Below are 23,296 nucleotides of genomic sequence, written 5' to 3'. Positions count from 1 at the left end.
AGAGATCCAGCCAAGGCTTTCTTCCTGGGCTCCCAGAAGGAATTAAACATTAATTAAACATTAAATGTTCTCTCCCCACCTCAGCAAGATGTTGCTAGGAGATCGTCTAGACCAGCGCTTCTCAAACTTTAATGTGCCCACAGACCACCTGCGGATCTGGTTGAAAAGCAGATCCCAGACAGCAGGTCTGGGCGGGGCTGAGATTCTGCATTTCTCATGAGCTCCCAGGTGATGCTGATGCTGCTGGTCCAGGGCCCCACTTTGAGCAACAAAGTGGTAGTGGTGAAGATGAAGCCATGGTAGTGCCTGGTTGGGGTCCGAGCTCAGTAGTCATAAGCTGATGTGATTACAGCTGTGTCCTCATTCTAGATGGGAACTGAAGAAGGAAGGTCCAAAGGCAAAGAAAGAGCAGGTTGGGGAAGAGAAGCGTCAATTCAGGCAGGAGTGGGCAGACCTTTTCCATAAAGGGCCAGATTTGAGATATTCTAGACTTACCTGGTCATGGGGTCTCTTATATCATGAAATGCCCACAGGCACTAGGTAACCAACATGCGAGGCTGGCCTCTGAAAGAGTGTGTTCACAGAACCTGCTGGGTGGCTACTGGCTTCACAACCCCTGAACTGGATCACTAGCCAATTAACTGATTAGTCCCATGTTAAGCAGCAGCCTTGTCTGCCTCGGATGGGAAGAGACATTTCCACGCTGCTTTGGTTTGAACGTTTTCCCCACAGCTTATGTGTTAAAAACTTAATCCCTTAATTCCCAGTGAACAGGTTTGAAAGGTGGGAGGTGATGAGGTCATGAGGCTCTGCCCTCATGAATGACTTAATGTCATCATCACGGGAGTGGGTTCGTTATCTCGAGAGTGGGCTGGTTGTAACAGTGAGTTGGCGCCGCTTGCACTCTCTCACTATGTGATGCCCTCTGCCATGTTATGACATGGAAACTAAGCTCTCACCAGATGCAGTCACTCACTCTTGGACTTCCCAGCCCCAGAACCCCAAATAAACTTCAGTTCTCAGCCTGTCCGTGGTATTCTGTTCTAGCAGCACAAAACACACTAAGACAGGTGCTCCCTCTCCCCATCACTGTCACAAACATGGGAGCTCGGTGTGCACAAGGCTGTAGCCCTACTTCAGTCAGCTCCTTGGTCTCATACCCCAGCAGCATTGCCAGGCACTGATGGAGATTGGAGATCCCCAAAGTAAAACAAACAGGGGATCACGATTGGGAGCAGTTGGCCCCCCAGCACCCAGTGGCCCACCTCCTGCCTGCATCTGCAGTCTGAGAAGTGGGATCCAAACCACAGGCTGCCCTGTGCTCCCCTCCCCCAGACCCCACTCGCCCTCTCAGAGAATTGGTAACGTAATGAAACACATCTAAGGCCACAGACTTTTGGTTCTGCTTTGTGCAGCTATTTATTTGTTTTTCTTTTCTCTCTGCTTGGGTTTACCTGGGAACGTTTTAATTGCGCCTTTTGATAAGTGCTCCTGGTTGACACTAAGGTGCGGCAGGCCCAGCCCTTCTCAGTTACTCAGGGAAGCCCTCCAAGGCTCAGCTATAATTAGAAGTCAATTAAATTAGAAACCATTCATATGGTTCTTGGAAGGCCTCCAGCCCTGCTGAGAGCCTCTGGCCCTATCCACAGACTCAGTGGAAACCTCTCTCTGCTAACCTCACCATCCTGAAGCCAAGTCCAGGGCTGCTGGGAGGGGGAACAGGCTCCTATCAGTTCCCTTTCAGGCCTTTGCTTGTACCCAAACTCCCGCCTCACCCGGCGGGCTGCAGGTCGCCCTTGCCTCCCCACCACCCCGACCTCCCGTCGCTGCCTGCCCCAGCTTGCTCTGTTGCTAGAAGGAAAACACCCAGCGAGTTCACCTCTGGGGTGGCTGGCTCCTCAATCTTGCCTCAGTCCATTTAGTGTTTTCCAAACAGTAAATGCAGCACTGAAGTGCACGTAGTGCGTGGGAAAAGGCAGTTTTTGAACCTCATCAAGAAGGTCTGGAAACAGGACTCTTCCCCAAAGCCACCTGGAGGTCTCCACTGAGTGAGACACCTCCAAGGTGACTGGGCCAACAGCCAGGGCCCAAGAAAAGACCCAGGACCGCCACTGTGCTTTACCAGTGACCTGCCCCTAGTCAGGTCTGTCCTCTGGGACCCCCGCCCCGGGGACCCCCTTCCCCCACCTATTCTTAGAGCAGCCAGGGACACATGCTTTTTCCTTTATCACAGAATTCATACTCTCTCTTCTAGACCATTCAGACAATACAGACCTGCATAAAATAAAAAGTGAATGTTCCCTGGAATGCTCCCTTGGTCCTTGGCCACCCCCATCTGATTTCAGTTACTGCCAAAAAAAATCTTTGCTGGAAGTTCAGCAGGCATCACTCCAGACCTGCTTTCATGCATTTAGAAACTTGACAAATACACCCGGAGGCATTCTTCTGTATGATTTCTTTCTCACCCAACAACAGGTGGTACAGCCCTGCTTGGTGTTCCAGGAAACTGAAGTTCCTTTGGATTTTTCGTGGGTGTGCATTTGTTGCAATGATAAACAAGCATACTATCCTACAGGATCGAGGGCATGTACTGTTGTACTCGGGAGGCAGGACGGGTGTGCTCCCCAGGGATCTCTGGAAGGCTGGCTGACTGGAAGCTCCCTTGCAGCCAATTAACTGATTAGTTCCACAAGTTAAGCAACAGCCTTCTCTGCCTCGGATGGGAAGAGACATTTTCCACGCTGCTATGGTTTGAATGTTTCCCCCACAGTTTATGTGTTAAAAACATACACATACTTGGCATTGGTTGCATCCCCTAAAGGGCCATTCTCTTTCCAGAAATCTCCGTGAATAAGCCCTTAAGTCCTGGGGGATTTGGAAAAGAAGATTGTGGGTGTCGGTCCCCACTGACAGGGCCTCTGGTCTTTTGCTGTCCTCTGCCATTCCCTGGCTGCTGACTTACGCAGCTCCCGCCTCCTTCTCCAACCTAATTTCTTTTTTTCTTTTCTTTTTTTTTTTTTTTTTGAGACGGAGTCTTGCTCAGTCACCCAGGCTGGAGTGCAGTGGCACGATCTTGGCTCACTGCAAGCTCCGCCTCCCGGGTTCACGCCATTCTCCTGCCTCGGCCTCCCGAGTAGCTGGGACTACAGGCGCCCGCCACCTCGCCCGGCTAATTTCTTTTGTATTTTTAGTAGAGACGGAGTTTCACCGTGTTAGCCAGGATGGTCTCCATCTGACCTCGTGATCTGCCCGCCTCAGCCTCCCAAAGTGTTGGGATTACAGGCATGAGCCACCATGCCCAGCCTCTCCAACTTAATTTCTTTATTTCCAATAAATAATCTTTGGCTACTTTTCTCCCTAATGCCTTTAGGATGTTGCAGGACTTTTCCAAAAGAAAGAAAAGAAAAGGAGGAAGGGAGGGAAGTTTCCTATGTATCATGGCATATGTTCATCACGGTATTTTTGTGTGCAATATTGGGAATTAATTGGTTTTCATGACCAGTGATGGCTTGCTAAGGACAAGAGGATGCTGAGGGTGAAAGGTCTTGGGGAGTTTGGGTTCCATGGCCCAGTTGGGCTTCTGGTCTGAGTCAGTGGTTGATTCTGGAAGGTTCCTCACACAACCCAGCATCTAGAAGAGGACTTGCTGTTTTGTCTTGGCAAGAGGACAGTGAACCAGAGTGCAGCCACTGGAGAATTTAGGTGACCACAAGCGCACATTATCTCTCTTTGTAGAGCCAGGCTAATTAATACCCAGACTCCCAAGTAAAATTGCTTTGAGTCAGAAACACAGGTCTCCATTCAGAAAGTGAAAAAATAAATAAATAAACCCACCTCCTCCTTCAAGGCAGTGCATTCGTGTAATATTAATAGTTGGTGAAAAGCATCAGAACACCTCAGCTGCAGCCATGCTCAGTCCCTTAAGTAGCTGTGTGACCTGGGGCAAGTCACTTAACCTCTCTGGGCTCCCACTATCTCAACTGTAAAGTTAGGTTGTTGGACTTGTCCACTTGGATGGACAACCTGTTCTTAACAGAGAGAGGGAAGAACCTTACGGTGGGGCCGGGAGAGCATTCAGAGGCGGCACAGACCAGAATCTGATGCCCGGCAGTCTCTCCCGGGGGTCCTCCTGTGTCCGGGGCGCAAAGGCCAGGACTGGCCTAGAGGACTCCAGACTTAAAGCTCATGTAAGGCTGGGTTTCTCCAAACCCTCTGAACACGAGAAACACAATCACTAACCTCAGGTTTAACCATGGGCCCTCCCTGTGCTCCCAGCCTCCTCTCAGGCTCCCTCCTGGGCATGGCCACGAGGCTGGGAAGGCCCCAGAATCAGCTCGAATGGCATGGGTACAGCTTCAGCTTCACGTCTGCCTTTTCTTTTAGGATGTGTAGTTTCCCCTGTGTTTGCTGGAAGGCACTTTATATCCAGTGGGGTTAAATTACAGGTAGCCGGACCCCCGGTTCGGGGGCTACCTCCAGTGCCCAGCTAATGATGCGTGTCTTTCAGGTAAGCCCTTGGGAGAGGATGGCCCATGTGGGGGACTACACGCAGACGCCCTGGCTCCCCGTCCTGGTGGTAAGTGGTCTGAGCCCCTCACTCTCACGGCGCCCTCATCCTGGTGATGGTTGGACTGTTTCTTAGCCTCTTCAGCTGTAAAATGGGAATGCTGGTCATAGTCCCTCCTTCACAGGGTTCGTCTGAGGGTGAAATGAAACCAGGCCTGCAAAGCACGGAACTCGGCCCCAGGCTGAAGTTAGATTGATTTCATTGGTAGCTCCCTTCATAGAGTCTCATGGATATAAACGTTCTTGAGTGCTTATTTGTGGTGTGATACACACAGCCCAGTGTCTGTGTGAGGAGCTCATGCTTACAGCCCGCACAGCTGAGAAAGACTTGGAAGACTCAGACCCCCACCCCCATCCTCCTGGACATGCCGGCCTTCTGAGGAGCCACTGTATTAGAGGCTCAGTGGGGAACAGGGGCGCCTCCTCCATGACCTTGGCAAGTGCGTTGATGAGGAGAATTCAGAGCAGGACTTGATGGTGGGACGAGGCTTGGCCAGCAGGGGTGGGGCAGGGTGGTTCTGGTGGGGGCTGGCCGTGCCCAGGTGATCAACCAGGAGCCACTGGAGACTTAGCAGCAGTGAGCACTCACAAGCTGGCACCTTCCCAGACTGAGCCCCAGCAGAGCCCCCACCACAGGACACCCCCTTCCTATGTCAACCTTGGGCTCTTGGGGGAGTCACACATGTTTCTAAGGAGATATGGAGGCCACAACACCCCTCTTTGTTGGCAGGTGTCTCTGATGTGCTCGGCCCGAGCGGAATACTCAAACTGCGGCGAGAACGAGTACTACAACCAGACTACGGGGCTGTGCCAGGAGTGCCCCCCTTGCGGGCCAGGGGAGGAGCCCTACCTGGTAAGGACCCAGCCCTCCTGGGGCCTCGTGCGCTCTCAGGGGAGGCCTCCCGCTTGCGGCATTGTTGCCCTGAGCCTGCATTGCTGCGTGAGAGGTCGCCAGGGTGTATCAAACCAGCCAGTCACACTCCCTGGACATTAAGATTGGTGGCGAGAGCTGCCGTGAGCCCAGGAACGGCACTCTCCAGCTGAGCATTGGTAAACAGATTTTTCAGGAGTTCTCCGATGTTTTTAAAGGACCACTTTCCCTCTCTACCCTGATTAAATTAGCATCAGATCATCTGATTGGAAGCAGGATTGAAATGTTCTCCAGTACTAGTACATTTTTTCCTGAGTGCCGCATCTCCCTCCTCCTCTGGGCAAGCGAAGCCTGGGTGTTCTGTTAAGCACCAAGGGAAACCTCCAGGGTTTCAGTGTCTGGTTCTTGTAGCAAGCTGAGGAAAGTCAGATGTCAAGTGCTACCTGCACTGCCTGGGCATTCCAGCAGCTAGCTGAATTCATCTCAGGGAGGCTCAGAAGAGGGGCGGCGTCTAGAGAGTGGCAAGGAAAGGGACAGACCCGGAGCGTGAGCTGGTTCCTGGGGGCTTTGCAGTTAGGACAAGCCAGGAAACCAAGGCCCAGCAAGAGTAGCTTCTGGAGACAGCCGGCACGTCACTGCCCAAGGACCGTGGGCCGAGTCGGTGCGGTTTGGCTGCTGCACCCACCTGTGTCTCCTCTCTTCTTCCCCTGGCCAGTCCTGTGGCTACGGCACCAAAGACGAGGACTATGGCTGCGTCCCCTGCCCGGCGGAGAAATTTTCCAAAGGAGGCTACCAGATATGCAGGCGCCACAAAGACTGTGAGGGCTTCTTCCGGGCCACCGTGCTGACGCCGGGGGACATGGAGAACGACGCTGAGTGTGGCCCTTGTCTCCCTGGGTAAGCACAGGCCCTCCTGGCAAACCCTGGGATGCTTTCTGCAGAAAACCCCAAGGGGCGATGGGCAAGGACCTTGGGGACAGGGGGTCATGGACACTCCAGGCCTCGGTGCAGCCACACGCCTGGCCTTGGTCCTGTCCCGCAAGGGGCAGCATCTAGGACGGAGCGTCCTGGCCCCTCCGGTGGGCAGGCAGCCCATCAGGCTCTGCCTCTGTGTCTCCTAAGTGGCCATTAACCATCATAATATCTTCTGACCACCAAAAGGAAGCAAATTGCTTGAATACTTGCAGTGCAGTAACACATGTGAAACACTCTGGGAAAAAGAAAACTAAAATTTCATACAAAAGCAGTATTTTTAGTATTCTGGGAACACTGTGGGGACGCTATCAATAAAAATATTTGAGTCATATGATACTATAATCCCACCAAAATGATTCTGCATCAGAAGTTTTCAAAAAAAAAGACTGAAAATGCAATTAGCCTGAAAGAGAGAAAGAAAATCTTCCTTTATCCAGGCAGGACATCTCAGCAAGTTCTGCCAGGGACCAGGAAAATATACTCAATCCCCAGAAAATCCTGAGCCACGGCTATTGCTGCTTCCTCCCCCTAGTGGCCACAACGCAGAATGCTTTGCAAGGGCTACAAATAGAGACTAAAAATAAAAGCAGTGATGGTGTCCCTGGTACAGCTGGTACAGGTGGGAGAGGTGGCGGCAGTGATGAGGCCGGTGAGGACGGGGGAGATGACCACAACTCAGTGCATAAGGCACACTCAGAGTGTCTTAGGAGTTGCAGAAGGACTTCTCACCTCATGGCTGGGGAGGTAGTGTCAGCAGGGGCCTTGGGAGATTTGTGAAGGTGATACCTGGATGAGTTAGGCTAAGAAGTAGGACAGAGGCCTGCAAGTGGAGATGCTGACGCCAGAGCTCAGAGGGCTGAGCAGCTGGGCAGCGCCTGGGACTCTGATTGGGTCCCTGTGGCCAGAGCAAGAGTTGCACACCTGGGGGTGTGGACAAGCTGGGGAGGAGGGCAGGGACCAGATGAAACCAGGCTCTGGAAACCACCGCTGAGGACTTGAGCCTTCAGCTTGAAGCCGATGCAGGTCAACACACAGACTGCTGAGCCAGGTAGGACACAGCAGGACGTCCTCCTGGCAGCAGTGAGGGACATGGCTGAGCAGGGAAAGCCTGGAGCCCCAGGACCAGGGGTGCTGTGGACAGGGAGAGGGCTGCAGCAGAGGCGTCGCGGGTAGAGGAGAGGAAGAATCTGAGAGTCCCCTGAAAGAGAGCACTGACCGGGGTGCAGACGGCACACAGAAGGGGAAAGAGATTCAGAAGAGGACACTCAGGTGTCTCTGTGACTGGCCATGTGGAAACAGTGCCACTTGATCAGCTGCAGAAGACAGGAGCAAGAGGGTGCTTGGTGGGGAGGTGGAGGGAGGATAGAGGCTGTGTGTGGAATTTGAGGGGACTGTGGGGCATCCAGACCTAGATAGCTAACCCAGAGACGGCCTGAAGCTCCAGGCGGAAATCCAGAGCTGGGAAGTCAGCTACGCACTCAGGGTGCTGGGAGCAGCTATGGTAGAAGAGTCCCCCAGGAGGCAAATTCCCACTGCAGGGAGAGGGCGGGTGCACCACAGAACCTCACTGATCTGTGCTGCTGGCTCTGGCCTGGCTACGGTTCAGATCCGAGAAGGTGTCCATCAGTACTCGAAGGCCAGGGCTGACTCTGTGGCCTGAAGACAATGTGCTTGGTTCTGATACATTTACCAGAAAGTGTATAATGTCTAAAGAAGTTGGACATTGGAAGGGTGGTGAGCTCCCTGCCTCTAGAAGGATTCAGGTGAATGTGGACGGCCATCTGCAGAATTAGTGAGCAGGATGTTCTCTGGGCTTTTAACATTCTTTCCAGTGCTGGAATCTTGATGCCTCCTGCCCTGCTCTGTGGTACAGTGACCTGCTCAGTCCACACCACCCTCAGCACCCAGGACATAGCAAGGCCCAGCACACTTGCTGGGCAGGCAAAGGACCCAGTGCAGAGACACCCTCAGCACGCGCCTCAGATTGCCTTCGCTCTGCTCCACAGGGGTGTAGACAGTGGGAACAGTTTCCAGGTTGGCTCCACGATGTGCTGCGTCTGCTCAAATCATCACTGCCAGTCCCAACGCCACCAAAATTGAAAGCCCCCGCCTTGCCTCCGAATCCCAGCTCCTCTCAGGGGCTCATGCCGCCCCCTCTACTGCAGACAAGGCTTCCCCACAGTAGGACCCTGGAGGCCCCACTTCCTCTTGTGAAGCTGTCATGCTGTGTCACAGAGGAGGATCACAGGAGTCTTGGCAGACCGGTGTGACTAGCTCCATGAAAGGCTGCGTTCATTCCTGAATCCGAGTGGCTGTCAGGCTACGGATGCGAATTGCCTCGTCCCAGTGTGTCCTGGGCCCCAGCCCCTGCCTGTGGTTTGGCAGGTACTCCTCCTGATGCTCCGCCCTCCCGGCTGTGTGGCCAGGACACTCGCTGAACAATGAGCAGCACCCGAGGCTTTCCTGTTGGGAGAGGTTGTGTGGAAGGACCTGGGAACCAAAACAGGAGGAAAGCGGGAGAGAGGTTACGTTTCTCCACCTCTCCAGGGCGCCTTCTCACCCCGGAGGATTCGCCAGCCCGCGGTTCTGGATGGCAGGGGCAGGGGGCAGGACACAGCAGCTCTGCACTGGTTCTGCACACCAACATGGTTGGAGGAGAATGAACATCTGGGAACCTGCGGCGTCCCTTACAGGCATGAGAGTTCTGAAGAAAGGAACTCTCTGGGAAAATCTGTATCTATTGACTGAGAGAAAGTCCATCCCTAAACAACAGCTCCTAGGGGACCCATTTAAACTGACTCTTGTCCTGGGCTGTACACCTTAATGAACCCATGTAGAACAGGGGTCGGGGGACCTAGGGAGAAAGCCAGATATGGATCAAAATGTAGGAAATTAGACCTTTCCAGAAAGACAAAGGGACCGGACACTCTGTAGCTGGGACAGAGATCCCTAAATGAACACCTGATTTTGGGTTGGTGACAAGCTCAGGCAGAAAAAGACAGGCACATGTTCTTGGTTGCTGTGCAGCCCAGGATGACAGACCCAGGTGTAAGCCACACTGTGCGGAGTTTAGGCTAGTCCCACGGAGAGAACCTAACATTTAGAAATGTTGTGTGCAGCAGCACGTGCTAGAAAACGGTGGCTTCTTTTCAGGAGGCACTAAACACTCACGGGGTGAGGAAGCACAGTTTCATAACAGCCTCTTGGAGCCAATGTGTTTTTAAAAGTTTATCACCGGCCAGGCACGGTGGCTCAGGCCTGTAATTCCAATGCTTTGGGAGGCCAAGGCAGGTGGATCACTTGAGGTCAGGAGTTCGAGACCAGCCTGGCCAACTGGTGAAACCCCGTCTCTAGTAAAAATACAAAAATTAGCCAGGTGTCATGGTGCATGCCTGTAATCCCAGCTACTTGGGAGGCTGAGGCAGGAGAATTGTTTGCACCTGCGAGGCGGAAGTTGCAGTGAGCCAAGATTGCTCCTTTGCATTCCTGCCTGGGCAACAGAGGGAGACTCTGTCTCAGGAAAAAAAAAAAAAAAAAAAAGTTTATTACCTTTCAATATTCCTTAACTGAGTGACTTGATAGGTTGCATAGCTGGACCCATGCACATGACCCCCACGGATGAGGGTGGCCAGCCTGTGACAGAAGGTGCCTGGGTGCCCAGGACAAGCCAAAGACGCAGTTGTGGGACAGAGCCACCACCCTCCCCATGCTCAGAATGTAGTGGCCCCAGTGGGCACCCATCCTACGGCCGGGTGTTCCTCACCCACCATGTGGCCGTGGAGCTTCCCCCATAACAGAGACCAAGCCCGGCGCCTGGGGTATGAACCAGGATGGGCAGAAAGGCCTTTGGGGGCCTCTGCCCACCTCAGCATCGAAGTTCCACAGAGAAGAACTTGGTGTCATTCATTCATTCAGCCAATGTCTACAGAGAACCATCCTTCTTCAGTGCCTAGCACAAGGTCCAAAGAAATACAGATGTGAACAAGGCTTGCCCTGGAGGGCCTCCTAGTCCAGGAGCAGGGCCAGTCCCCCTAGGTGGGAGAGAGAATGCCTGGAGGCAGAGTGAGAAAAAGTGGAGGAGGCAAGGGACGAGGAGGTGGGGCACAGAGGAGGTGAGATGGGGAGTAGGGGGCCGCCTAGGAGCCCGAGATGTTTCTCAGAAGTGTCAGCTTGGGCTGGGGACATTAGAAAGCTGCAGGTGGACCCGGTCTGGCCCACATGCCCGTGAGCTCACAAGGCCAGGTGGCAGACACGTGCCTTGGCCTGCCTCATGGAAAGAGGTGGCTTCTGGAGGGCAGAAGGTAGATTTGCGAGAGGCTTAGCTGTAAAACTGGCTGCCGTGGCTTCTCTGGGAGGTGTTTTGAGATTGGTTAATTAATGTTTACAAGATACACAGGGATCTGAGGATAAAGGGCTTTGAGGGAGAGCAGGCAATTATGGTCCTAACATTACTGGTAACAGTCCAGGCTCAGGAAGGCAGGAGCCCACAGACCCCCGCGCCAGGTTGCTGCTTAGCACTACCATCAGCAGGGGCCTCTATGGGGCCTGGCAAATAAATAAGAGATTAGAAAACAGCCATGGAAATATTCCTTCTCATCCCAGCTCTTGAATCGCAATAGGGAAAGCGTTGGCGCCACTCATGTTATTTAATCAGCTTCTCACCGTGTGACAAATGGCTCCACACTCTCCGCTGAGCATTTGTTTATGGAAAATGGGCCCAGGCTAGGGTAGGAGCCATAGCCTGCAGAGGGAGGGCGCCCGAGCTGGGAGCCCCAAGGAGAGGGTGGTGCCAGCAGAGGCTGTGCCTGGGAGTGGGGCAGCTGCAGGGAGCACAGGCACAGGGCAGACCCCAAGAGCAGGACCTGAGCCGTCATATAGCCACGGGGCTGGCGCTGTGACATCGGGGAGCTGAAAGACAAAATGGACGTCACTGGGAGCTGAAGGACTTCAAACGGAGCTACTGTGAATGGTTTGTTCCTTGCGCTGTATGTGCAACCCCAGCGTAAAGGCTTGCTCTTCCAAGGCTGTCTTCTGTAAAGTGCTTCCTGAGGAGGAGGCACTTGCAACCTGGTTGTGTTGCCGGCTGTCATGAGGGCCACCTGCATTGACCTCTCTGGACAGCACAACCGTCTGTCTCCTGCAGCTGCACTCTGGTGGCATTCAGCAGCAATGCAGATGGCCTGGGAGTTCCACGTGTCCCAGAGGCACACTGACGCCCGTAATCCCAGCAGGCTGCAGGCTCTGGGGAGGGCGCCCACAGAGGGCGTGTCCCTCCTCCAGGAGGGTCTGGCCTTGGTTGGTGTGACCCCTGGGGGGCTAAGCAGGGCCTACGTGTGGGGGCACAGGGATATTTCTGGCGGATGATGGTGATGGCACACACACTAAACACAGCCACCAGAGAGAGGAACCAGAAAGGGGCTGAGATTAAAAGAAAGGCCCACACTGGTGGCTCAATACTGTTAAAAGAATGCTCCATTTTAATACAGGCTGAAACCCCAAGGAAACTGAGTGGTCAGAGCAGGCAGCTGACTGGACGTGGCCTCATGCCCAACTTGGATCGTGGGCCTGCAGACTGGCCGCCGTGCTCTCTGCGCCAGTCCCTGCCTGTGTGCTGTCCAGCTCACCTGTCTCTGTTTTGTCTTGTCTCTCCCCCATAGCTACTACATGCTGGAGAACAGACCCAGGAACATCTACGGCATGGTCTGCTACTCCTGCCTCCTGGCGCCCCCCAACACCAAGGAATGTGAGTGTCTTTGTCCTTCCACCAGCATGGTATTTGTTCAGCATGGGTCTCTTTCACTAGAGAGGGTGTAGGAAGGAGCCGATCCTGGCACCTGGACAAGGTGAATCACAGTAACAGCATTAGTGAAAGTGTCCCTGTGGCCTGTCTAGACAGGTCTGTGAAGGCAGGGAGGTTTGCCACAGCTGAGCCTTGAGTCAGAGGCTGAGGTTCTAGTGCAGGTTGGCCACCAGCTACCTGACAAGTCACTTAACCTCCATGAGCCTCGGTTTTCTCATCTGTAATGTGGGGGTACTAACATCTGACCTACCAATCTCACATGGTTATTGTAAAAACCAAGGGGATCACAGAGGCGAAGTACTACTATTTTGCAAAGTACTACGAAGTGCTAGGTGATAGTGAGGCCAAGGAAAATATAAATGTGATCACAATTAATGAAACAGATTCCACAAAGCACATGTTAACAGTCTCAGGAGTTTATAATCCTGCCTTGGGGTGTTTCTTTCCTGTTCTCCTTTCAGTCTGGCTTTCATGGGCATCTGTTTATGAGGAAGGGCCAGGTACCTGCCTCAGAGGAATGTGCTGGGTGGACTCTTGGATGTGTGGTCTGGGAGAGACGAAGGCAGGTAGGACAGGCAGCTGGGAGGAAGCTGGGTGTCTGGTCCCGGGCTGCAGGAGCACTTGCCACCCTCCGGCTCCTTCAAGGGTGGAGGAGCAGCTGACCCTGGGACTCTGCCTCTCTTTGCTCTCCGTAAGGCCCCACTACCCCCATGTCTCATAATAATGTTCTCCAGGAGAAGAAAGAGGGCCTGCATCTTACCACGCTGGAAGGAAGGGGAGGAGCAGGAATGGGGTGCAGCATCTCCTCCCTCCTTCTGGTCAAGCCAGGAGGAGGGTTCTGTGCTGTGGGCTGTGCTGCAGGGAGAGCCATTCTGTCCCTTCCAAATCACTGAAGCGCATGAGCCCTGCACCAATGGGTTTGCTTATCTTCAAAGCCCTTTTCCTGGCCAGCCGTATGCTAATTAATTCACAAATGAGAGGAGGCCGCAGCTCAGCTGCCAGCCTGACCCATGGTGGAGCCAGCTGCCATGGCCCACATGTCCTCTGTGAGGATCTAGGCTGACTCAAGGCCACGTCATTCTGGGATGAAGAACCGGTCTGGAAAGATGTCAGACACGCCCTACCTATTCGGAAAAGCATCTTTGCCTGTGGAACCCGGGAGAGCAGCAGCCCTCCTCAGGGGCCCTTCTGTTGGAGAGCTCTGACACAGCACAGCCTTCAGTGTCCAATGTGGCAGCCAGAATAGACTCGAGTCACGGCAGGGGCACCTCTCTAAGTCCAGCAATGAGGTCTGTCACATGTGGAAAGCAAGCAAAGTCCCCTGAGTCCTGAAGATTTTAAAGACGAGCGCACCCCACTCCCACCTCCAGCCCTTGCCTGCTTAACAGAAAGCCAGCTCCCAGGAAGGCCTTGGGGTAGGGCCTTAGAATCCAGCCCTGAGGGAGATCAGCAGAGAAATAGACAGTCCTGCTGTGTTCTCGTGAGAGGCCCCTTGGGCAAGGCCCCAGGCCTCAGCTTGCCCATCTGGGAAATGGGGAGATGCGGCCAGCTAGGCCTTGGGGTGGATGGAGCCCTGCCTGGGTCGGGGCCTCAGTGTGAATGCCAAACAGAATGATGCCCTCCACCTCTGGGCCTGCACTGGTCTCAATCCAGAGATCTTTTTACCCCGGGCACCTGCCCAGCAGTCAGCAAAAACATCAGAGCTAGAAACCCCCGTGGAGTCACTGGGACCCACACACAGGACCGTCGTCAGCAGCCTCACCCTGGACAGCCAGAGATTCAGGAAACATTTCATCAGGAGTCCGAAATTGCCAACTGGCTGCCCAGGTCCAGTAGGCCCTGTCTTCCTCAAACCCGCGGTTGTGGTCAAGAGCACCTCTTCCTCCCCTCCGTTTTCTTGATTTAACTGGGCCCTCGCCAAACGAAATTCACATCCTTGGTACTCTGCAGCAATAAATGGTGGATTATGCAAACCACAGTCAGACTTGCCAAGGGCCCCTGGCTGAGGATGACACACACCTAGGAGAGCTGCAGCAGACAATGGGTCGCAGCTGCAGGGGAGGCACCAGCCAGGAGTGAGCCCAGGTCAGTGCCAGGGTCTCCCCAGCCTAGGAGTGCCCACAGCGCTCCCCCACACCTCCTGGGCTTGAACCCCACGCGGAGGCACCTGTGCAGTGCAGTCACCTCCTATCCTAAAAGAGATGGCGGCTTCTCTGCATCTCTGTGAAGCAGAGGATTTCAGGGGGGTGATTCTCAGGGGAGCACCAGGGGGGTTTCTTATGACTCCAGTTGCTGGGCCCACCCCCGATTCATCAGGTCTGGATGAACCAGAGAATGTACATTTTTAGCAAGTTTGGGAACCACTAGCGTAGGTTATGAACCTGCTCTGGAACTTCACTGCCTGAGTTAAACTAATTATCTCACCTCCCGGAGCCTCCACGTCCTCTCCTGCCCGGGGCAGCTCCCAGTGGTGCCCACTGCCCAGGCTGCTGTGTGGCTCAGGTGCAGTTTTGCCCGCCATATCCACCCAGAAGCACACCGTGAGTGCCCCAGGGTGTTAATTAATGTGATGCAGCCCTCAAATAATCCTGAGGAGAAATGAAAAAGCAACGTATACTTTCCCTTACAATGGAATAAAATCATTCCAGTTTCTGGGGTTGCCAAGTAACAAGAGGGAAACCAAAGAGGACAGACATCAGATTGCAGATCAGTCCTGGCTGTGGGTTGGTTGTCACCTTGGATTAGAACATACTCACCCCCAGCTCTGAGCCTGTACTCAGTGACTGCAATACTATGGAGCCCTGGAACCCGGCGAAAAGAGATGAAGAGATGAAAAGGCCTTCGGTTATTTTTCAGTTAAATTAAAGAGCAAGACATACTTGGGGCGACCAGAGCTTTCTGGTTTTCTGTTTTCCCTGCACCATCCTGCATAAATGGATCTGTGTTGTAATGACAGTGCGGGCAGGGAGGTCAACACGTTGCCCTGGCATAATAGAGAGGAAGATAGGGTCCAGCATCAGGCTTGGGTTTCATTACAAGTGATCACCCCTGGGAAAGTTTCCTCATCTGCAAACTGGGGACATGACTGTTGGGAGGAGAGGTGTGATGGCATGGGCGATGCATGTGGAGTGCCCACTCCAGGGCCAGGCACCGGGCACTGACCAGAGATGAAGTATCCCAGCCCAGCAGGCAGCATGGCTCCAGGGGTGCAGACGGCACACAGAAGGGGAAAGAGATTCAGAAGAGGACACTCAGGTGTCTCCATGACTGGCCATGTGGACATGGTGCCACTTGCTCAGCTGCGGAGGGCAAGGGCAAGAGGGTGCTTAGTGGGGAGGTGGAGGGAAGATGGAGGCTGTGTGTGTGGAATTTGAAGGCGACTGTGGGACATCCAGACCGAGATAGCTAACCCAGAGATGGCCTGAAGCTCCAGGTGGAGATCCAGGGCTGGGAAGTCAGCTACGCACTCAGGGTGCTGGGAACCACTGGGCAGAAGGCCTCCCCATGAGGCAGCTTCCTAGTGCGGAGAGAGGGCGGGTGCACCATGGAGCCTCGTCGACCTACACTGCCGGTTCTGGCCTGGCTACGGTTCAGACCCGAGAGGGCGCCCCAGGGCCTGGGACACTGGGCAACAGAAATCCCTCCCTAGAAAGAATGGTCAGGGTCGGGTGCAGTGGCTCACCCCTGAAATCCCAGCACCTTGGGAGGCCTAGGTGGGTGGATCACCTGAGGTCGGGACTTCAAGATCAGCCTGACCAACATGGAGAAACCCCGTCTCTACTAAAAATACAAAATTAACTGGGCATCATGGCGCATGCCTGTCATCCCAGCTACTCAGGAGGTTGAGGAGGAGAATCGCTTGAACCTGGGAGGTGGAAGTTGCGGTGAACTGAGATTGCGCCATTGCACTCCAGCCTGGGCAACAAGAGCGAAACTCTGTCTCTAAATAAATAAACAAATAAATAAATAGCGGTCAGCGGGCTAAGAATGCAATAGCCTCGCAGCTGTTTCCTTATCATCGGGGATGAAGGCCCCTGAGGCAAAGCCAGAGCACGCTGGCCTTTTGGAGAAATCTCTGCTACTCTGCGTACTCCGTGGTTTCCATCTCTCATGCCTGGGTGCCCTTCTGTGATGCGAAACAGCAAGCACTGCCCCTCAGGTGTGACGCGGGCTTCCCAGCCTCCCAGACACCAGCGTTCCGCTGCTCCTGGCACAGAGCCTCTCTCAGACCTGACTGCGCACACATCTCCAGGGACCCGCTGAGCAATGGATTCTGACACAGCGGGTCCCAGTGGGCCCGAGACTCAGCATTTCTAGCAGGTTCCCAGGGAATCCCACTTTGAGCATCTAGGGAGTCTCTGCTGAGTCTGCCCACAGTTCAGAATCTGCCACTAGGGGGTACACAGCCAGTGCCACAGTCTGGGACCCCTTGTTGACAGTCGTAAGAATCAATAAACAGATCATTCCTAAAAATGCAATCTTTTACCCTCTGCAGAGAATCCCAGCCAGCCTCTAATGCATACTGGTGAGATGCTAAATTGTGTGGATTAACAGACCTCAAAGGCCCCCATATGAGCTATTGTGGCTGTGAATGGAGGCGTAGCTCCCTCCGACCATGTGCTTCTGGCTCACTGAGCCTTCCTGGGGAAGGGGAACACAGTGCCTGGCAGGACCCTTCCCGGAGTCACCGCTGCCTCGAACTCCACGGCGAGCTAGGCAGAACCAGTCCCCGCTCATTTTCACTTTGTTTATTTATTTATTTATTTTTTTGAGACAGATTCTTGCTCTGTCACCCGGGCTGGAGTGCAGTGGTGTGATACCGGCTCACTGCAACCTCCGCCTCCTGGGTTCAAGCAATTCTCCTGCCTCAGCCTCCTGAGTAGCTGGGACTACAGGTGTGTGCCACCACCCCCGGCTAATTTTTTTTTGCATTTGTAGTAGAGACGGGGTTTCACCACGTTGGCCAGAATGGTCTTGATCTCCCGACCTCGTGATCCGCCTGCCTCAGCCTCCCAAAGTGGTGGGATTACAGGCATGAGCCACCTGGCCTGGCCTCATTTTCACTTTAATACAGTCCTTGTATGGACATTTTTGCCTGTTTTCTGGGACTGCAGTTCATACCAGCTTTTATCAAACAACCCAGCTTTGCTTATTCAAAACTCGGGTGCACATGGAAGTGTACGAGGGGAGATGGACCCGCAGTTGGCCACCCAACAGAAACCCACCTGGAGCACCTTCCACTTAACAGGCATCCCAAGAGGCAGATGAACCGAAACACACAGCACACAGTGGAACGGGGGGAACCTCCAGACACTGTATATTTGGTTAGTGAGGAGTTAATCCTCAGTAGACAGGCATAGACCCTGGCCCAGGAGAACCTGCATGCAGGTGCAGGGGGTGCCAGTGCCTGTCCTAGGGGCTTCACCAGGGCTGCATCTCCAGCCCAGGCCCCTGGGCCTGCTCGCGCCCCACCCTGCCCAGCCCCACCCACCACCCTGCAAGGCTCGAGGGTTTGTCTGTGGACCCGCAGCTGGTGACAGCAGAAGGAGTGGAAGAGGATTAGCCCAGGCCGCTCTCTTTTCCTTTTAATATGCTGGGTTTTGCCCAAACCTCTTTTAGACATCACGTGCATTCAACAGGATGCTGGTATGCTAATATCAAAATGCATACTTGCATGATTCTAGGATGGATTTTTTCAAGCGTTTAGGGGTAATGCGAAGTAGGTGCTTGTTTCCCATGGCGATTTTTCTGACTCTCCTGAAAAACAGCAGAACAACCCAGGGCTTATTACCCAGCCCCTGCTTCAAGCTCTGCAGGTGCCTTCATTAGCTGTCCTCAAACCACACCCAGTGCTACCCAAGGTTGGCACTTTGGGACCGGATCTGCCCACCTGTTCTTGTAGGTTGTATGTGTAGTGACAGTGGCAGCAAGCAGAGGTGACAGACGTGTGCGGGGGGCTGACCTCACCCTCATGAGGTCAGCCCTGCAGCCAGGGATGGCAAGGCCCACCACCTCCCGTTTGACATCCCCTCTGGTCTTAGCACACCTTCTGTCTTGCCCAGGGGCAGAGGCACTGAATTGTGGACAAAACAGACCAAGTAAGCTAGATGTTGGTTCTTTCCACTGACACATAATAATTGCGCATATGTGTGGGGTGCCGAGTGAAATTTCCATACATGTATACAAAGTGTCATGATCTGGTCAGGGTAATTATGATATGCATGACCTCAAACATGTATCACTTCTTTGTGTAAGGAACATTCCAAATCCTCTCTTGTAGCTGTGAGAAATATACAGTGCATTATTGTCAGCTGTAGTCTGGGTGCTAGAGCTCAGAACAACTGCTCCTGCCCGGCTGGACTTTTGTATGTGTTAACCAGCCTCTCCTCCCCACCTCTATGCTGCTCCACTTCTGTGAGGTCCACTCCTTTGGCTTCCACACAAGCCATGCGTTGCTTTTATAAAACAGCTGTGCTCGGGGCTGATCCTTTTCCTTTTTTGCCACAAGCACACTCCCTCCAGGTCTGTTGGCCACGGGGCTGCCACTCCGGAAATTCTAGCGCACCCTTGCCTTTATTTGTGATTTGAGGGTCTTCGCCCCTCTCCCTTCTGCTGAAAGGGCAGCTCCATTCCTTGTTGCTGAGCTCTGAGCACAGGGAAGAGGCCCAATGTCAGGAAGTGAGCTGCTGCCCTTTGGTGGCCTGGGTGGCCTGTGGGCAAGTCTGAAATCCCCATGTCCTCCTGCTCCTTGGGCAACGATCTAGCAACTGGGATTCTCCTGACCGGTCTCGTGGGAAGTGTCTCCCTGCAGATGCTCTAGTGGCCCTGGGAACTTTGGAACCTGAGGAGGCTTGTGGGGTCTGGCTGACTGGATGCTGGCTTTCAGCTCCAGTCCTGACATGAGAGGCTGAGCTCTGGAGAAATGTCAGGGTCCACCATCCCACTCACCTTGCCCCCACCTCCTCGGCTGCGCACACGTGCTCAGAGCAAGCATTTCTCTCACCAACTCAGGGATCCCTGCACACCAGGGAGCACCCAGCCTACACCTGCAGCCCGGCACAGTCAGGGACTGTTTGGTTGGTGCCAGCTGGGGGTGTTTGGGGAGGGAAACGTCTGGTGATCAGGATGGAGGCACAGCCGGCCGGCCGAGGGCAGGTGGGTGCCTGTGGGTGCAGGCAGATGTCATGTCTGCAGGCATTGTTTGGGGACGTCATTGCGTAACCAGCCCTGCAGGGCTGCAGAGGCATTCCACAAGTGTCTGTGTGCTCACTAGGCTGCGTTTATCGCTCCACTCTAGACCACAGGCCTGGCATATTTGTGTCCCTATCCCCAACCCCGTCACCTGAAGCAGGCTGCAAGCCCCGGCAGGAAGGGACAAGAAGAGACGAAGATGACAAACATTCACAGACAGCACAGCCCACGGCTGTTCTTCTGCTCCGACAGTGTATCTTAAGCTCCCTTGAGCGCCTTACTGAACAGATAGATCAGCTTCTTTTCAATGTCCTGTTTGCCCTTATAAAGGAAATTAGGTCATGCTGGAAACTATGCTATGATGCCCCTGTGCTTACTCACCTGATGAAGTGTGGGAGGCTACCTCCCAGCAAACAGAAATGGGCACACAGTCTGAAGTCCCCTTATCACGCTGGAGACTTCCAGAGCAACTTCAGTAAGGTCTGTGAGGGGGATGCTCTGTTGTTTGACAGGGGCTTGTGGTTTTCAGCCAGGGGCACACACCTCTCCGCCAGCTGTTTTTTATTTATTTATTTATTTATTTATTTATTTATTTATTTATTTATTTATTTTGAGATGGAGTTTCCCTCTTGTTGCCCAGCCTGGAGTGCAATGGTGCGGTCTCGACTCACTGCAACCTCTGCCTCCCGGGTTCCAGTGATTCTCTTGTCTCAGCCTCCCCAGTAGATGGGATTACAGGCCCCTGCCCCCAGGCCCGGCTAATTTTTTTTTTTTTTTTTTTTTTTTTTTTTTTTTTTTTTGAGACGGAGTCTCGCTCTGTCGCCCGGGCTGGAGTGCAGTGGCCGGATCTCAACTCACTGCAAGCTCCGCCTCCTGGGTTTACGCCATTCTCCTGCCTCAGCCTCCCGAATTTTTGTATTTTTAGTAGAGATGGGTTTTTACCATGTTGGCCAGGCTGGTCTCAAACTCCTCTTAGGTGATCCTCCCACCTCGGCCTTCCAAAGTGCTGGGATTACAGGCGTGAGCCACCGTGCCTGGCCAGCTCTTTCCCGAACAAGAACACGGGTTCTGAGGCCAAGTAAGAGGCTAAATTAAGAAAGCAAAGATTTGTCATAAGTTTGAGGCCCAGGAGGAAAAAATCTTCCATTCATCATCCAGAAACACAAGGAAACATCACTCGCCCCTCAGTGGGCAGGTGACGTTTCTTACATACCCTATGACAGTCCCAGGCACTCTTAGCTGCCCTGGTCCCTCCCAAGCCCAGTGTTTCCTTGGCCAAGCTGCCAATTTGCTTTATAAGGTGTGAGGATAGAGAAGCATCCAGCCCGTTCTCCTGTGGCCCCACTCCATTTAGGGGAGACACGAGTGGATAGCTCAGCTGGTCACTAGCTCCTGGGCTGCCCCCACTCACAGAACAAGAGTGTGCATTTCTCCTGAGAACTTCCTACTAAAGAAAACAGCCAGCCCAGGTGTGGATTACAGGCTCCCACCTGTAATCCTAGCACTTTGGGAGGCTGAGGCAGGTGGATCACTTGAGGTTAGGAGTTCAAGACCAGCCTGACAAACGTGTATTTTTCTCTACTAAAAATACAAAACTTAGGTGTGGTGGCACACACCTGTACTCCCAGCCTCTCAGGAGGCTGAGGTGGGAGGATCACTTGAGCCCAGGAGGCAGAGGCTGCAGTGAGCCAAGATCATGCCACGGTACTCCCGACTGGGTGACAGAGTGAGATCCTCCTTGTCTCAAACAAAACAAAACAAAAAAACAGCCCAACTAGGAAGCTTGCTTCTCCTGGAAGCCTTGCTGCATGGGCTGACCAGGCGCAGTGCTGGGCCATTCCTCTGGGCTGGGCCAGGCTGGGGAGGTACCTTGATTTGGGGAGAGCAGCTGGCCTTGTCCTTGACTCGGGGTGCTTTTCTGTAGACCAAATGCACTTCCCAGATTTCTCCAGAACTGGTAGAGACAAAAGCGAGAGAGTGGGAGATGCATTTGAAACATGTTGGTTTTTATTATTTGCAAAACTGAAGTCTGGCCTAAAAGAAGCTTGGTCTTGTTGTAGGAGGTCTGGGACAGGACGTGATCTGTTCTGTGGTGGAATGGTTTCGTTTTGGCTGAATGGTTGTTTCTTAGTGATTTGACTGAGAGCAAAATCAGCTTCCATTCTATCCCTGCTAAGTGACACTTTTTCCGTAGAAGGGGAGTTTTAGGAAGCATAGCTGTAAGGGAAGGCAGAGCACACCTTGCTCTGAAACTGGTCACAGCTATGGAAAAACATGTCTGAGGAAAAATCCTAGGGAGAAATGCAGCAAAAGTCAACTTAGCCAAGGAGGCCATCGGTAGTTCTTTTCCTCCTTTCTCGTGTTCTTATTTTTCCAGATTTTTATTTTATTTTATTTTTATTTTTATTTTTATTTTTTTGAGACGGAGTTTCACTCTTGTTGCCCAGGCTGGAGTGCAGTAGTGTGATCTCAGCTCACTGCAACCTCCGCCTCCCAGGTTCAAGCGATTTTCCTACCTCAGCTTCCTAAATAACTGGGATTACAGGCATGCGCCACCATACCCAGCTAATTTTTTGTATTTAGTAAAGATGCGGTTTCACCATGTTGGCCAGGCTAGTCTCGAACTCCTGACCTCAAGTGATCCACCCACCTTGGCCTCCCAAAGTGCTAGGATTACAGGCATGAGCCACTATGCCTGGCCCCTTTTCTACTTTTTTTTTTTTTTTTAAGACAGAGTCTCATTGTGTCACCCAGGCTGGAGTGCAATGACGCGATCTCCACTTACTGCAAGCTCCGTCTCCTGGATTCACGCCATTCTCCTGCCTCAGCCTCCCCAGTAGTTGGGACTACAGGGGCCTGCCACCACACCTGGCTAATTTTTTGTATTTTTAGTAGAGACAGGGTTTCACAGTATTAGCCAGGATGGTCTCGATCTCCTGACCTCGTGATTCGCCGCCTCTTGTTCTTCTAACCCATACTACATAGAGATAGCTATCTCATGTGCTTTTATCACCAGCCTCCTTCCCACAACAATATTTATATGTATAAATCAAGAAGCTATTTTCTCAAACTGATGCTGAACAACAATCCAAACCCAAAGTGCTGGGATTACAGGCGTGAGCCACCGCGTCCAGTCCCCTTTTCTAGATTTTTAATAGTAAGCATATATTACTTTTATGACTGGAAAAAGTATTAACACATTCCTACTCTATGTAATTGAAGGAATTAGTCAAGTATTGTATCACCCTAATAATACTTTCATATACACATTCTATGTTGCTTGTTTTTATGGATTTCATATACTTTGTCTCCATGCGTAGGAAAATTTGAGTTGGTGAGGCTTGCAAAACTCCTCAACCTATGCTGTTTAGTTTTAGCAGACTTATCACATGAATGTTTTTATTTAAAAAACAATAACGGGCCAGGCGCAGTGACTCACGCCTGTAATCCCAGCACTTTGGGATGCCGAGGCAGGCAGATTACGAGGTCAGGAGATCGAGACCATCCTGGCTAACATGGTGAAACCACATCTCTACTAAAAATACAAAAAAAAATTAGCCGGGCGACGTGGCGGGCGCCTGTAGTCCCAGCTACTCGGGAGACTGAGACAGGAGAATGGCGTGAACCCGGGAGGCGGAGCTTTCAGTGAGCCAAGATTGTGCCACTGCACTCCAATCTGGGCAACAGAGCGAGACTCTGTCTCGAAAAAATAAAGAACAATAACAATGACTCTTTAGGGTTCATTAAACACTCTAAGAAATACAAATATTTAGCTCCCTCAGCCATCACTGTCTCAAGCCCATTCATGATCGCGAATCCAGACCCACGAGCTCTGTGGCAGCGTTTTTGAAGGTGGAGCTTCTCTGGATCATTTGAGGGACTCTCTTTTCCTT

General features: G+C 52.8%; 1 protein-coding gene across 5 annotated transcripts in view; it reads left to right on the top strand.

Annotated features, from left to right (window-relative positions):
- The window catches only part of EDAR (ectodysplasin A receptor), a 92,606-nt gene that overhangs the window by 52,807 nt on the left and 16,503 nt on the right, over positions 1-23,296 (top strand). For all 5 annotated transcript variants that reach the window (XM_030921738.1, XM_030921739.1, XM_010368808.2 and 2 more), the window contains 4 exons: positions 4,508-4,576; positions 5,297-5,419; positions 6,153-6,334; positions 12,070-12,155. In XM_030921738.1, the coding sequence (XP_030777598.1) occupies positions 4,526-4,576; positions 5,297-5,419; positions 6,153-6,334; positions 12,070-12,155 (442 nt within the window). In that variant the 5' untranslated portion in view covers positions 4,508-4,525. The remainder of the gene's footprint in view (positions 1-4,507; positions 4,577-5,296; positions 5,420-6,152; positions 6,335-12,069; positions 12,156-23,296) is intronic.

The sequence above is a fragment of the Rhinopithecus roxellana genome, chromosome 17 (assembly GCF_007565055.1).
Source record: "Rhinopithecus roxellana isolate Shanxi Qingling chromosome 17, ASM756505v1, whole genome shotgun sequence".
NCBI classification, from domain to species: Eukaryota; Metazoa; Chordata; class Mammalia; order Primates; family Cercopithecidae; genus Rhinopithecus; species Rhinopithecus roxellana.
The sequence above is the reverse complement of the archived record's forward strand: the minus strand, read 5'-3'. Positions and strand labels throughout refer to the sequence as shown.